Below are 16,948 nucleotides of genomic sequence, written 5' to 3'. Positions count from 1 at the left end.
GATCACGTGACTTATAAAGGGACATTGTCCCAATATAACACACACCGACTGTAATACATAACAGAGGTAGAGCTCAGTAAAATAATCCTGATCATAATTAAACACAAACTGTAAGCTGCACCGAACAAGACAAACTAATTTCTGTATAGCATCGTACAGAATCAGATGGTTTCTGTTGGGAGAGGGAATGATCCTTTTTCAGATTTTGGAGGGAGGCCTTTACAGCAATAATCATTTAAAATTCATCCCAATAATGTTTTTATTCATTCAAGGAACGTGGGCATCGCTGGTTATGCCAACATTTATTATCCACGCCTATTCCACGAGAATCTGCCTTCTTGAAATGATGTAGTTTTATCAGAGAATCTAGATTTATTACAGGTTCAGAAGGAGGCCAATCGGCCCATCATATCTGCATCTGCTCTCAAATGAGCATTATTACTTTGTGCCATTCTCCCACACTTTGTGACCATTGGACATTGTTTCTCTCTTGACGTCCTCGAATGAACATGCCTCTGTTTTATTAGAACAAAAGAAATGGCTTCTCAACAATGAAAATATCCACTATGAGACCAAACAGTTACCTCAACTCCAGACATTTGTGCAGAACGGGTCCCAGCCGCCGGAACCCTTCACACTGAATGTAGCATTCCTCTAGATCGAGGTGTTTTATTGTATCACAGAGTCCAATGACATGAGACAGGACCGCACAGTCAATCGGGGTCAGTCGCAGTTCACTAAATGAAAGTGTTTCCACAGATCCCACTGTGTTCCGAGCCAGTGTTTTATTCTGAGACTCAAACAGGTAGTGGAATGTGTTCAGGAGCTTCCTCTTCCCAGTTTCAGTCTCTGTGTCTCCAATCTGCCCTTCAACCTTCTCCTTCACCCAGTCAATCACTCGGCAGGTTGTTTGATGAAGAAACAAACCCAGAAACTTCACCAGGGGCCAAGCTGACTGTGGGGAGGACAGACCAGCAACAAAACGGAGAAATATCTCAAATCGCCCATCTTTCTCGCTGTGGGTCTCACTGAGGAGTTTCCCGATCTCCCCGGGATCTGGAGTCAGGAATTGTGTGAGTGCAGCTACAAACTCTTGGATGGTGAGGTGTGGGAATGTGTAAACCACACTCTGGGCAGAATCATTTTTCTCCAAAAGTTCCATCAGGAACCCAGACAGGAACTGGGAAGGTTGTAGATTGTACTTGATCAAATCTTCATTTCTAAAGACAATCTTCTTCTCGAAGACTCCTGTGAAGGCCATCTCACCAAGCTTCAGTAACACATCACGGGGGTTTTCAATCTCTCGGCCATGGTTTTTCAGAATGTTGTAAATATAGTAGGAATATAGTTGGGTGATGGTCTTGGGAACTTGCTGCTGTTTCCTGTCTCTTTGTGTAAAGAAGGGACCCAGTGACAGACCGAGGATCCAGCAGTAGGAAGGGTTGTAACACATGGTGTACAGGATCTCGTTCTCCTCCACGTGTTTGAAAACAGCTGCTGCCACCGTCTGATCTTCAAAAAACTTGTTGAAATATTCCTTCCGTTCATCACCAACAAATCCCAGGATTTCAGCCCAGACACTGATGTCAGCCTTTTCCAATAAATGTAATGCAGTGGGGCGGCTGGTCACTAGCACTGAACATCCTGGGAGCAGCTTGTGCTGTATTAAACTGTACACAATGTCAGACACTTCACACCGGAATTCAGGATCTGTGCACATGGACTGAGGTTCTGTATTTCTCTGATTGTCGGCAAAATCAGTACTGTCCTTGAATTCATCCAAACCATCGAATATAAACAGCAATCCCTCTGGGTTCTTCCAGAGCTCTCCCAGAATATTCCCAAAGTAAGGATAGAAAAACAGTATCAAATTCCTCAGGTTTATTCTACAGTTAATAGTGTTCAAATCCCGGAACTTAAAACTGAAAACAAATTGAAAGTGTGGGTATATTTTCCCAGTGGCCCAGTCATAAACAATCTTTTGTACCATTGTTGTTTTTCCAATTCCCGGCACTCCGCTCACTGCTGCTGAATTCCCAGATTTGGATTTTCTCTGGGAAAAGCTGCTCTGGAACAATTGATCAGTTCGGATTTTTTCCAGTTCTTTCCGGAGATGTTTCTCTCTCCATTCTTCATGGTCTCGGCCTCTTGCCAGCAGTTCATGTTCGACAAGTGTCCGATCTCGAACAGTAGAAATAACCGTTAGCTCAGCGTATCGATCAACCAGCTGGAAAATCTTAACCTTCTCCTTTATGAGGATAGTGTTCACTCTCAGTGTTTCAGTTTGTACCCGGAGTGTCTCCTTGTGTTTCTGTTGAAGATCTTCAATGAGAACAGAGAGAAATGTTAGTTGCATGAAAACACCATCTTTGCTGAATTGTTAGACTTACTTTACAGTGTCCGTCCAGGTTTGTGCAGGAATTAAAATTAAGTTATTGGAAACTTCGTTTGACAATCAACAATTTCCATTTAAAGTCTCAGATCGTGACTTAACTTTAATATTTCCATAACTTGTTGATTTTATAAAGGTGATGTTTTCTCTCTGATGGTTAATGCTTTCCAACCTGCCCTTAATACAGACACCTCACTGGGAGTCTGCAAGGATCATGGTTACATGACAGGCGATTTTCGGGTCCATCAGTCTGTGAACTAGTCGGTGTTCCCAATCTGCTGCAGAAATGGTAAATGGGATATTGGATATGAATGGGAGATGGAGAGATTGTAATTGTTCAGGAGTCTCACTGTGACTGTATCCCACCTTCAACAGGTTCCCTTTCATACTGTGTGAGCATTGGAATACCAACAGTTTTGAACATGGAAAGTTCTCCTATTCTATCAGGCTGTTGCCTGGTCACCCATGTTACTGGGGAGCCGGTTGGCTCAGTTGGTCAGATTGTGGGCCATATTGTGTCAGCAGCATGGGGTCCGATCCCCGTTGTATCTGGGGCAAAATCGGAACCTCACTCCTTGCCTTACCCGTGCCGGAGATCATTCAGCCGTGGTTCAAACCTGCCTTCGGACAGAGAATTCAAAGAATACCCATCCCTTTGTTGTAGTGTATTTCAGTAATCAATAACTATGTTTCAGCAGTTGTACGTGTAGATTCATTAACTGTGTTTTGATAACAGTTCTGCCATGATGGCAACAGGAAACAGAACAAGAATCTACTTTGCTAAGTGTAATATGAAACCAGTAAACATTCACAGTTCATTTGAACTGTTTAACAATAATTATAATGCATGGTTAATTATGTTTGTTGTTTCCTATAACCTAGTTTTGGGAAATTGAAAATATATTTATCTTAGTTCTTACATTGGGTTAAAAGGACACCCCTGATTTAACGGATTATCCTTTCAGTGATAGGATATGAGATAGCAAATTTAAGACAGAGTTGAGGAGAAACTACTCCCAAAGGGTTGTGAATCTGTGGAATTTGCTGCCCCAAAGTGTGGTGGATGCTGGGACAGGAGTAAATTTGAGGAGTTAGATAGATTTTTAATTGTTCATGCGTTGAAGGGTTATGGGGGAAGGCAGGAAAATGGGGATGAGGAGCATATCAGCCATGACTGAATGGCGGAGCAGACTCAATGAGCCGAATGGCCGATCTCTGCTCCTATATCTTATGAACTTATGCAAAATGTTAACGGGGGTTGTAGATAGACCCACAAACGGTAGTGATGAGGCTGGGGATGGCATTAAACAGGAAATTAGTGACGCATGTGATGAAGGAACATCAGTAATTGTGGGAGATTTTAACCTGCATATAGACTGGCCAAGTGAAATCAGACACACTAACGTAGAGTAGAAATTCCTGGAGTGTATACGGAATAGTTTTCTGGAACATTCTATTGGTCGTGGGGAAAATGCTATAGTTCATTAACAGCAGAGCATTTGAAAACAGTGGCAGGATTGGACAGTCAGCATGGATATATGAAGCGGAATTCTTGCTTGACAAATCTACTTGAATTTTTTCCAGGAAGCAACTAGCAGAGGTGACGAAGGTGACAATGGTTGTGATTTATTTGGACTTTCAGAAGGCTTTTGACACGGTCCCAGGTAAGAGATGAGCATGTAAAATTCAATACATTGATTTGGGAGCAGTGTATTGAGATGGACAGGAAATAAGCTGGCAGGGAGGAAACAGAGTAGCAATAACTGGGTCTTTTTTCCAAATAGCAGACTGTGACTAGTGGGATACTGCACGGTGCTGGGAGACCACTGAAAGGGTTAATGTCACATAAGCTGCTATGAAAAAAAAGTTCTTATCGAAGTTTTCAAAGAGAAGCACTAAGACCAGTAGCTTAAGGTGACTGTGATTGGTTTTAATATCTGAATGATGCAAGTTTAATCAATAACTGAGTGGATTGAGGTAACTCCTAAAATGTGATTGGTATATGCTAATTACCTGTGACTGAATTTGAAACTATAATTGTTTATATATGTAGGAATTCTGTATTCTGATTCATTACAGACTGTGACCTGTGACTTTCCAGAGTCGTCACTATACAGATGATTAAAACAGCTGTTAAGAGAATTCCGTGACTTGGTCCAATTACTTGAAAGATAAAGTTGTGATCAATTAAAAGGCTGATATCAATTACCACAAGACCACTTATTCATGATATATATTAATGATTTAGACGGATGAATTAAATCTAATCTCTCCAAACGTGCAGACTACACAAAAGTAGGTGGGAGGGTGAGCTGTGTGGAGGAAGTGGGCAAATGGCCTACCCCGCAACCATTTTCTCTGTTACTGTGTTTCTATAAGGTTCATGCTGAGATTTACAGGGTAGTGGGATTCTGCAAGGTGTACACAAGACTTCCAAAATAATAGCAATCAGCAATTTAATTAAGAGAAAAAAATGCAATGATTACAAGAGAAATCCTGTGTACTGGAATGAATCTCTGTATAGTTGAGGAACAGTGACAAACCCCAATCATGTTCAGCCCAGTTACCCCAGCCTTTAACTTTCCAATTCCCAGATTTTCACAACCTCTTAAACAAAGGTTGTAATCAATCATTCAGATTCTCAGAAGTTAAATAGTTTATAATCTCCATTTCATCTCTTACCTTTCAGGCGACTGGGCAATTCAGATAAACCTTGTGCAATGTTCATGTCATCGAATGCATCAGAACCTGTTTAAATAAATTCATGAAATCAAATCAGTGATATCGACAGTGTTTAAATGGGAAATTGAATTCACTGTGATTTTACCATACCACGCTCCTGTATTTCTTTCAGTATTTTATCCAGTTTTGGGACTCCGTGACGCATTTTCACAAAGGATTCCCACATCACCCTTCGAGCCCGAGATCCTTTTTCCATCACCAGATTGAGCAGAAGTTTGGAACTGTCTACCCGGTTTCCCTTATCCACGAGCTCAGTGACTTTCTATGAAGAATAGTAATGAAGAATAATGAGACGCAGAGTGAAAGATAAACACTGAGAATGGGATGGAAAGGACCTGCTCAGTGATGGGATTTCCCAGTTGCTTTCAGCTCAGAAATCAGTCACTGGGCCGGGTCCTGATCCATAACGAACACGGACTGAAAATTATCTTCACATCTCATTGCAGTCATTAACGATAAACAAATGTGAATCAACTGAACTAGAATCAAAAATATATTTGCAGAGAGTGAGGGATCACTGAGAATCTGCAGCATTTTAATGTAATTGTTTGCTTGTCTCTCAGTGTCTGCCATGATATCAGGTTCATGATGAATAATTTGACCCACTTTTCTCTGAAACCTCAATCCTGCTGCCTCACTGTGTGATTTACTCAGAAATCCGGAGGTGATGAGGAAAAGTCTATTTTCTCTGAGATGGTCAAGAGTCTTTGGAACCCTCTTCCTGAAAAAAATGGTGGAAGCAGAGTCTTTGAATGTTTCTAAGAGAGAGGTAGATGGACTTTTGATATCAAGGGGCTGATATGTTATAGGGAATGGGGGGGGAATGCAGATTTGAGGGTACTATTAAATAAGCCGCAATGTTATTTAACAGCGGGACAGTATCGAGGAACTAAATGGTCTATCCCTGTTCCCCATGTGTATGCAAATAAAACAGCGGCAAATCAGAACTCAGATGGCAGAAAAATGATTATTCTGATCATCAAGTTATTTAAGTAGCAGGAATTTTAAAATGAAATTTGACTGATAAAGTACCATTGAGTAATCCAAATACCGACTGATGCTTTATGTCAGGGAAATGAGCTAATAATAATGGCGAAAAATCTAATCACTTAATCATTTCTGCACAGTAATTCAAATGCCAGAGACAGAACTTTAAAAAAAAATACTAGTACGTATGAAAGCTCAGTAAGGACGATTGAGGAGTTAGATAATTTTTGACAGATAATATTTAGCTACTATTGCGGGGTGTGAAGGAGAGCCTGCCGCAGAATGTCAGAGTCAGAGCAATGGAGAATTTCAGACTGGAGTTTACAAGAAAGGAAAGGTTCAAATTCATTGACTCAGGTCAAATAGAAGAATGGACATTTTAAAGCAAAGGCATCTGAGGACTGGGGGCCATTACAGGTTTATGAGCACACAGTGTTATCTGGAGTCTAGTGGGAGCACAGTAAAGGCAGCAGAATCTGAGTAGCTGAAGATAAGACGCAATGTAGCAGAACATTGGAACAGCTGAATCTGGGGTGAACAAAGACATGGAACAGGATTCAGCAGGCGCTGTGCTGAGGTAGGGGTACAGACTTGCAGTGTTACGTGCAGACAATAAGGATATTTCTGCACTGGCAATTGTGCAGGAAATGGAGTTCTGCTTGATACTGAATGCTGAAATCACAGATAGTCTGGCTAGGTCTCAGTCAGAGGCTGGGAGAGGAATACAATCAAGTGGTTTGGAGATGGAGTCTGTGAGGGAAACAGACAATGATGTGGGCATCGCTGGCTAGACCAGCTTTTGTTACAGCAATACTGAACAGTTCACTCCTTTTCCGCTACATCCTGACTTTTTCCTCTGGTCTCTCCAGTCCCACTCAAACTCTTGCCTTTTTTCTGCCAGTCCACATGAGAGTTAAACCTGAACTGTTCCCCTGTTCTTTGTACAGATACCGACAGATCTATTGTCACCTTTCCATATTGTTTCAGATTCACAATATTCGCAGTGTTATCCACATTGTGTCCTTTTTTCCAGCTTCTATTCTATAAAATTCTGAAATTAAATGATTATTAATGCCATTCTCTGTGTTACTTTGGGAGTAAACTTAATGTTGCGATGTATTAAAAGGGTAACATTGAACCAAGAAACTGAGATACTCCTGTGCCTTCCTAAAAACATTGGTGTGATCACATTCAGAATATTACATTCAGTTGTGTTTCCCTCAGTACAACAAGCTTATTGTAGCTTCAGATGGGAACAACTCGAACCTGTGAGACAATGGTGGGGGTGAGTGGGAGCCAGTGTGTAAAGTGAACATGTCCTCACTGGAAAATAAAAGTTTGAGGGGTGATATGATTGCTGTTTTCCACTGAGTCCAATTTTTCCAAAACTCTTTGATGCTACACAATTTAAAACGCTGTCTTGATGTGAACGATCGGCACTATCACCTCTCCTCTGTAATTCTTTTAACCATGTCTGAACCAAAGGAGCTCTGGAGCAGAGTGCAAACTCAGTATCTGCGAGCAGGTAATTGCTGAGCAAATACCACTTCAAAACACTGTCGATATACCTTCCATTGTTTTGATAACTGTAAGTAGACGAATAAAATGGTAATAACTCGATTGCATTTGCTCTTTTTACCATGGACTTTCCTGGGATTTTTTTCCATATTGGTGGGTAAATGCCAATGCTTTAGCTGGGGTGAACAGCTTGGCTCACAGTGTGACTAGTCCTGGAGCACGAACCTACAGCATTACAGCCAGGATGCTGTCGGTGTCTCTGCACATCATGCCCTCAGTCATTCCTTTATATCATGTGGAGGGAATTCATTTGGCTGAAGACCAGTTTCTGTGATGATGGGGATCTCAGGAGGAGGCTGAGATGAATTATCAGTGAACACTTATGGCTGAGGGTGGTTGTGGATGCTTCAGTCTTGTCAGCCACGAGCTGGGATCTGCTGTTTCTGATGTTAATGTTTGTGGAATCCCCCCTACACATTTGTTGTCTAATTATCTAACATCATATGACTGACATGGCAGGACTGCAAAGCTTTATGCTGTTAGTTGAGGCTCAAGTTGCTTCTCTCTCTATACCATTGTGGCTAGTTGTAGATTCACCAGGTTGCCACATCATTTTTATATATTCCTGATGCTGTTCCTGCAATGCTCTCCAACGCAACTCATTGAACCAGGACCGAGCCTCTGGTTTGATTGTAATGGTGGTGTGTGAGTGTGCCATGCTATTATCTAATAGATTGTGGGGAAATACAATACTGTGACTGATGGCCAACTGTCAGTTTAGAAACAGTCGATCTATTCAATATCTATTACATTTAGCACGGGGATAACATCGCAAACAGCAGAACCACTTGTCAGTTTGAAGACAGTACTTCATCTCCACCAAGGACTGTGCGGTAAGTCTTACTGATACTGTCATGGATTGGTGCATTTGCGACTGTCAGATGGATGAGAACAAAACTAGGATTTTCCACGTTCACTTGCCAAGAGCCACAAGCTCATTCTGGCTGATCTGACTTTCAAAACTTGGGAAGTTCAGTCAGTAATCGTGCTACTGAGACAGGCTTGACTGGAGAAATTAAGCCCCCTCTCCACCGCCGTGCCCTGCCAGCCCCATGAGTAAATTTTGTGCCTGTTCTTTTTTTAATCATATTGACATGGAAAAGTCCATTTTCATCAACTGAAGGAAGGCAGTGATCAGGAGGAGGTTTTCTTGTCTATATTTGACCTCAGGACATAAGATTTTGTGGGGTCCAAAGATAATATTGAGGACTCTCCACGTTTATACAATACCACTGGGCTGTAATTTCTGGCAGATCCATCTGGTGGGAACATACAGATCCAGGAACAGTAGGGGAGGAGTCTGGGACCTTGTTTGATCATCATAGTTACAGGATCATATTGATGGCAGGTTATAGCTTCACATATCTGTGGAATGGGTTCTGCAAAATGTGCTGAAAGTCCATAAATGTTAGTGAGGACTTTGCAGGGTCGACTGGGCCATGTTAGCGAATCCAGTCCAGCGTGGTGCACCCAGTTTAGTTTATTATACCTGACTGTAGTTAGTTTGCCTTGTTTTCTAGACCTTTTCAGAGGTCAGTGAAGAGTCAACTGTGTTACTGTGTGTCTGGAGCCACATACAGGCCAGGCTGAGTAAGGGCAGCATGTCTCCTTCCCTTAGTGAAGCAGATTGGTTTTGTAGACAGTCTAATCTTATTTAATTAGCTTAGTTCATTCTGGAGTAAGGGGAAATATGAAGCCATCAGGCAGGAGATTAGAGGCGTAAATTGGAAGGAGGCATTCTCAAGGAAGTAAGGTGACAGATTTTCAAGGAATGTTTGTCTGGAGTTCTGCATGACAACGTTCCGATGAGACAGGGAGGTGTTGGTAGGTTACGGGAACCGTGGTGCACAAAAGCTGCGCTGAACCCAGTGAGAAAGAAAAGGTAAGTATACAAAAGGATCAGAGAGCTAGGCGATGATGGGGATCTAGATGAGTAGACGGCTTGTAGGAAGGGACTTAAGAAAGAAATTAGGAGAGCCAGAAGGGGTCAGGAGAAGGATTGGCAGGTAAGATTAAGGAGAACCCTCAGGTGTTCTATAAATATGTGAAGAGTAAAAGGATGAGATGTGAAGGAATAGTACCTATAAAAGGTGAAGGTGAGAAAGTCTGTACAGAACCGGAAGAAATAGCAGAGGTGCTTAATGAATACTTTTCCTCAGCATTCACGGTGGAAAAAGACCTGGGTCGTTGTACCACAGGATTGAGGCAGACTGAAAAGATTGAGTATGTGGACATTAAGAAAGAGGATGTGTTGGAAATTTTGAATAGCATCAAGATAGATAAGTCGCCGGGACCGGATGGGATGTACCCCAGGTTACTGTGGGAGGCGCGGGAAGAGATTGTAGAGCCTCTGGTGATGATCTTTGTGTCGTCGATGGAGACGGGAGAGGTTCCGGAGGATTGGAGGATTGCGGATGTGGTTCCTATATTCAAGAAAGGGAATAGTGATAGCCCAGGAAATTACCGACCGGTGAGTCTAACCTCAGTGGTTGGTAAGTTGTTGGAGACGATCCTGAGGGACAGGATTTATGAACATTTAGAGAAGTTTAGTATGCTCAAAAGTAGCTTGCACGGCTTTGTCAAAGGCAAATCGTGCCTTACGAGCCTGGTGGAGTTCTTTGAAAATGTGACTAAACACTTTGACGAAGGAAAAGCGGTAGATGTGGTCTACATGAACTTCAGCAAGGCGTTCGATAAGGTCCCCCATGCAAGACTTCACGAGAAAGTGAGAGGGCATGGGATCCAAGGGGCTGTTGCCTTGTGGATTCACAACTGGCTTGCCTGCAGAAGGCAGAGAGTGGTTTTAGACGGGTCTTTTTCAGAATGGAGGTGGGTCACCACTAGAGTGCCCCAGGGATCTGTTCTGGGACCCTTGCTGTTTGTCATTTTCATAAATGACCTGGATGAGGAAATGGGGGGGTGGGTTGGTAAGTTTGCCGACGACACGAAGGTTGGTGGTGTTGTGGATAGGTTGGGGGGATGTCAGAAGCTGCAGCGTGACATAGATAGGATGCAAAACTGGGCGGAGAAGTGGCAGATGGAGTTCAACCTGGATAAATCTGTAGTGGTCAATTTTGGCAGGTCAAATGGGATGAAAGTGTATAATATCAAGGGTAAGACTCTTAGCAGTGTAGAGGATCAGAAGGACCTTGGGGTCCGGGTCCATAGGACTCTTAAATCGGCCTCGCAGGTAGAGGAGGTGGTTAAGAAGGCGTATGGTGTGCTGGCCTTCATCAATCGAGGATTTAGTTTCGGAGTCGGGAGATAATGATGCAGCTTTATAAGACGCTCGTCAGACCCCACTTGGAGTACTGTGCTCAGTTCTGGTCGCCTCATGACAGGAGGGATGTGGAAAAGATTGAAAGGGTGCAGAGAAGATTTACAAGGATGTTGCCTGGATTGGTTGGTATGCCTTATGAGGATAGGCTGAGGGAGCTCGGTCTTTTCTCCTTGGAGAGACGAAGGATGAGAGGTGACCTGACAGAGGTGTACAAGATGTTGAGAGGTATAGATCGGGTGGATTCTCGGAGGCTTTTTCCCAGGGCTGAAATGGCTGCTACGAGAGGACACAGATTTAAGGTGCTGGGGAGTAGGTACAGAGGAGATGTCAGGGGTAAGTTTTTCACTCAGAGGGTGGTGGGTGAGTGGAATCGGCTGCCGTCAGTGGTGGTGGAGGCAAACTCGATAGGGTATTTTAAGAGACTTCTGGATGAGTACATGGGACTTAATAGGATTGAGGGTCATAGGTAAGCCTATATATAAGCCTAGGTAGGTAGGGACATGACCGGCGCAACTTGTGGGCCGAAGGGCCTGTTTGTGCTGTATTATTTTTTCTACGTTCTATGTTCTAAATTCTCAAACAATGAGATTGAACTTTGCGTCTCTGGATTAGGAGTTAAGATCTCAGTTTGTTCATCCAGTAACATAGCCACTCTGCTGTTGTACCCGTGTGGGGTAAGTTGTGCATGCTGAGAAGAAACTGGTGGCTTTAGGTTCCCAAAGCTGTCCACCCTTGAGGCCATCCTCATCTCATGCCTGAGTCTGGTGCAGACTAATAACAGGATTTGTACTGGTCAATAACTTCATTATCAGTGCAGCATCTGATTCCTTGTCTGCTAGAAGATGATGTAGACAGAACCAGCTCTTTCGTCATCATTTGTTAATACATCCTGAACTCATCCCTCCCACTTACCCGATGTTCTTGTCCAGTGAAAATCCTCTCGTATGTTAACGATAAGCTGACCCCATCCACTCCTCCTTCAATCGCCTGCTCCAGCCTATCCCGGTAGAATTTTGTCAGCTGGAACAGTTGGTAATCATCACACTTTGTCAGGAACTGAGTGATTGCGGAGTTCGGATCTGTAAACACAAATGGAGAAAAATAAACACATTTCTGTCAATGAAACTTCCCTTGACAGGAAGCAACTGAAGGCTCGTGAGCCACAGTATCAAACACCTGTGGGAATACAGAAACATTCAGCAATAACATATTTGACCTGACTCCCAATAACCACCTTTGCCCCAGACCCATTAGTACCCATGGTTCACAAGAGACTACCAATTTCAAAAATAAATTCAATATTTTAAAAAATCAGTCACTGGATGTGAGGGTTCCTGGCAAGGGCAGTTTGTTGTGAATCCTTAATTGCCATTGGAAAGCTGGTGAGACACTTTCTTGAACCGCTGCAATGTTCCTGGTGTCTGTACACTCAGTGCTGCTCGAAAGGTATTGACAGGCTCTCTATCCAGTGACAGTGAAGGTCTTCTTCGAAGTGAGGGTGTTGTGTGGATTGGAGGGAGTCTGTAATTAGTGAGAGTGATCTTCCCATCTTTCTGCTGTCATTGTCTTTCTGGTTGGGCAGAAATCGCAGGATTGGAAATTGTTGTTAAAGGCGATTTGGTGAGTTGCTGCAGTCCATCCTGTAAATGATGCATATTGCTATCTTTGTGCATTGGTGGCAAAGGCACTTCTGTGGTGGATGGGCTGCTGATCAGGTGGGCTACATTCTCCTAAGTGGTGTAGAACTTCTTGTGTGCTTGTGAAGTCACAGTTATCAGGCAAGTTGCAAGTTTTCCATTACACCTTACTTGGGCAACACAGTGGAGAGCACTCCTGCATCACAGTGCCAGGGACCCAGGTTCGATTCCCAGCTTGGGTGATTGTGCGGAGTCTGCACGTTCGGAGTCTGCACGTTCTCCCCGTGTCTGTGTGCGTTTCTTCTGGGTGCTTCGATTTCCTCCCACAGTCTGAAAGACGTGCTGGTTAGGTGCATTGTCCATGCTACATTGTCCCTCAGTGTACCTGAACAGATGCCAGACTGTGGCGAGCAGGGAATTTTCACAGTAACTTCATTGCAGTGTTAATGTAAGCTGACTTATGACACAAAGAAAAACTTTTTTAAAACATTGTACTTTGTGGATTGTTGACTCGAAGGAGACAGAAGCTGACTAACTTTCCGCAGAATGCGCAGCCTCCAACCTGCTCTTGTTGCTACAGCATTTATATAGCTGATCAGTTTCTGGTCAAGGTGACCAACTATGAGGTAAGGAAATAGCTTTGGTATCAGAATGAGGGTGGAGGAGGTGGGGAGAGGGTGCTTCCAAATCTCTCGTGCTGGGGCAGGTGTAGGGGGATGGGGAGGTCACTCCCAGACGTGTCAGAGCTACCTGCCAGAAGGGCTGCACCTCGGCTAACACACACAATGCATGTGCTGAATTTGAAACACAAGTTACAGGACAACAAGCTTCCGAGCAAGAGACAGCCCAGAGACACAGGGTTCATACATAAGACGGTCCCAAAAATCTGGGATGGTTGGTCACCCTGGTGAAAAACAATCCCCAAAATATCAATAATGGCCAATGATGGTAATGCTGAATTGGCTGCCAAGTGGAGGTGGCATGTAACATTTGTGCCACACAAGTGCCAAGGAATTATGATGTCTAACAAGAGAGAATCGAAGCACATGCATTCCCTCCTCAACCAAAGCAACATGTGGCATCCACAAGATGTGTTGCAGCAACTCACCAATGATCCATCGAACCATAGAACCCCAACAGCACAGAAGGAGCTTATTCAACCCATTGAGTCTGCACTAACTCTTCACAAGAGCATACTCCCTTGGACGACTGCCCTGCCCTATCCCTGTCATCTCACACATCTAATCCATCTAACCTAAATATCTTTGGATACTGAGGTGCAATTTAACATGACAAATCTACCCAACCAGCACATCTTTGGAGTGTGGGATGAAACCAGAACATCCAGAGGAAACCCACACATACACGGGGACAACATGCAACCTCCGCACAGTCACCCAAGGCTGTAATCGAACTTGGGTCTGTGGCGCTGTGTTAGCAATGCTAATCACTGTTCCATATCTTTAGATAGCATTTTCCAAAACCACGACCTTGATCACCTGGTATGGCAGCGGAGGCCTGGGAACACACCACCTGAAGGTCCCCTCCAAGCTATATATCCTGACTTGGAATTATAGCCTGCCTCACTCCCTGTTACTTGGTCAAAATCCTGGAACTCCTGTGGCACAGTGGTACAGCGGCAAGCACTGCTGCCTCACAGCGCCAGGGTCCCGGGTTCAAATCCTGGCTTGGGTCACTGCCTGTGTGGAGTTTGCACATTCCCCCCCTGTCTGCGTGGGTTTTCTCCAGGTGCTCCGATTTCCTCCGACACTCCAGAAATGTGCGGATTCGGTGGATTGGCGATTCCTGACAAACATGTCTGCAGAAAGTGTAAGCAGCTGGAGGAAATCCGGATCAGGATTATTGATCTGGAAGCCGAACTGCAGGCAACGTGCACCATCAGGCAGAGAAATAAATAGCTGGACACTTTGTTCCAGGAGAATATAGCGAGGGGGATTGACACTTTGTTCCAGGAGATTATAGTGAGGGGGATTGACACTTTGTTCCAGGAGAATATAGTGAGGGGGATTGACACTTTGTTCCAGGAGATTATAGTGAGGGGGATTGACACTTTGTTCCTGGAGATTATAGTGAGGGCGATTGACACTTTGTTCCAGGAGAATATAGCGAGGGGATTGACACTTTGTTCCAGGAGATTATAGTGAGGGGGATTGACACTTTGTTCCAGGAGAATATAGTGAGGGGGATTGACACTTTGTTCCAGGAGATTATAGTGAGGGGGATTGACACTTTGTTCCAGGAGAATATAGTGAGGGGGATTGACACTTTGTTCCAGGAGAATATAGTCAGGGGGATTGACACTTTGTTCCAGGAGAATATAGCGAGGGGATTGACACATTGTTCCAGGAGATTATAGTGAGGGGGATTGACACTTTGTTCCAGGAGAATATAGTCAGGGGGATTGACACTTTGTTCCAGGAGATTATAGTGAGGGGGATTGACACTTTGTTCCAGGAGAATATAGTGAGGGGGATTGACACTTTGTTCCAGGAGAATATAGTCAGGGGGATTGACACTTTGTTCCAGGAGATTATAGTGAGGGGGATTGACACTTTGTTCCAGGAGATTATAGTGAGGGGGGTTGACACTTTGTTCCAGGAGAATATAGTCAGGGGGATTGACACTTTGTTCCAGGAGATTATAGTGAGGGGGATTGACACTTTGTTCCAGGAGAATATAGTGAGGGGGATTGACACTTTGTTCCAGGAGATTATAGTGAGGGGGATTGACACATTGTTCCAGGAGAATATAGCGAGGGGGATTGACACTTTGTTCCTGGAGATTATAGTGAGGGCGATTGACACTTTGTTCCAGGAGAATATAGTGAGGGCGATTGATGCTTTATTCCAGGAGAATATAGCGAGGGCGATTGACACTTTGTTCCAGGAGAATATAGTGAGGGCGATTGACACTTTGTTCCAGGAGAATATAGTGAGGGGGATTGACACTTTGTTCCAGGAGATTATAGTGAGGGGGATTGACACTTTGTTCCGGGAGACTATAGTGAGGGGGACTGACACTTTGTTCCAGGAGAATATAGTGAGGGGGATTGACACTTTGTTCCAGGAGAATACCGTGAGGGGGATTGACACTTTGTTCCAGGAGAATATAGTGAGGGGGATTGACACTGTTCACTGATGCAAAGAGCAAGAGTGCAAAAGAACGTTTCCTGCCCAGTGCCAGTTTCAGGGAGAACAGTGGGTCTGAGACTTTTATTCTAAACTTAAACAGATAGCAGATTAAAGACAGTGAAAACAGTCAGCAAGAGTTTTTATAATTATTTAAGTAAGAAAAGAGCAGGTACTGTGGGTGCTGGTCCTGTGTAAAGTGAGAATTGGGAGATAATAGAAGATAATAATGAAATAGCAGATGAAGTGAACAAATATTTTGCTGTTTTCTTCACTCTGGAGGGTATGAAAACCATTCAGTAACAGCTTTAAATCAAGAGGTTGAACAGAGAGCGGAACTTGATGAAGTTACAGTCACTAGGAGGATTGGTACTGAGCAAACTGCAGGAACTATGGACTGACAACTTTCCAGGTCCTGATGGATTTCATCCCAGGATCTTAAAGAGGAGGCTAATGAGGTAGTAGATGTGCTGCTGTTAATTTCCTACAATTCCCTAGCTTCTGGAAAGTTTCCATCAGGGTGAAGGACCAGTAAATTTAACCTGTGTATTCAATAAAAGATGGAGGCAGAAAACAGGAAACGATAGGCCAGCTAGTTTGACGCCTGTTGTGGGTAAGGTGTACAAATGGATCATTAAGAAGATTGTAGCCGGGTACTTGAAAAATTCAAGGAAATTTTGTGGTTTTGTGCAAAGGAAGTTGTGTTGAGCTGATTCATTGGAATTCTATGAAGGAGTAATGTGCTCTTTAGATAAAGCAGAGCCTGCAGACACGCTGCACTTGGATTTCCAGAGGCCATTTGCGAAGGTGTCATGTCAATGCTTCGCAGAAAATAAAAGCTCACAGTTTAGGGGGTAACATATTAGTATTGACAGAAGATTGGCTGGCAGAAAACATAGAATATTTATGAATGGGTGTTTTTCTGATTGGCAGGATGAGACAAGTGGAGTCCCGCAGGGGTCTGTTCTGGGGCCTCAACTTGATACAATTCAGATCATGCAATAAATGAAGTGAAGGCATCACGGCTAAATTTACAGAAGAGACAAAGATTGGTGGGAAAGTATGTTGTGAAGGATTTTCCTGCCATGCTCGCCCCAATGCCGGAAAATCCCGCCTGAGTTCAATGGACCTTTGCATGATCCATGTCCTGCCTGCTCCGATTCCTGTGGCAGGCAGCACGGGA

General features: G+C 43.7%; 1 protein-coding gene across 1 annotated transcript in view; it reads right to left on the bottom strand.

The window, feature by feature from the left end:
• The window catches only part of LOC144482148 (NACHT, LRR and PYD domains-containing protein 3-like), a 132,167-nt gene that overhangs the window by 86,205 nt on the left and 29,014 nt on the right, over nt 1-16,948 (bottom strand). The window contains exons 4-7 of the mRNA XM_078201369.1: nt 11,892-12,058; nt 5,225-5,396; nt 5,075-5,140; nt 585-2,322 (exon numbers count right to left, since the gene is read on the bottom strand). Of these exons, the coding sequence (XP_078057495.1) occupies nt 585-2,322; nt 5,075-5,140; nt 5,225-5,396; nt 11,892-12,058 (2,143 nt within the window). The remainder of the gene's footprint in view (nt 1-584; nt 2,323-5,074; nt 5,141-5,224; nt 5,397-11,891; nt 12,059-16,948) is intronic.

The sequence above is a fragment of the Mustelus asterias genome, assembly GCF_964213995.1.
Source record: "Mustelus asterias chromosome 26 unlocalized genomic scaffold, sMusAst1.hap1.1 SUPER_26_unloc_35, whole genome shotgun sequence".
In the NCBI taxonomy this organism is placed as follows: domain Eukaryota; kingdom Metazoa; phylum Chordata; class Chondrichthyes; order Carcharhiniformes; family Triakidae; genus Mustelus; species Mustelus asterias.
The sequence above is the reverse complement of the archived record's forward strand: the minus strand, read 5'-3'. Positions and strand labels throughout refer to the sequence as shown.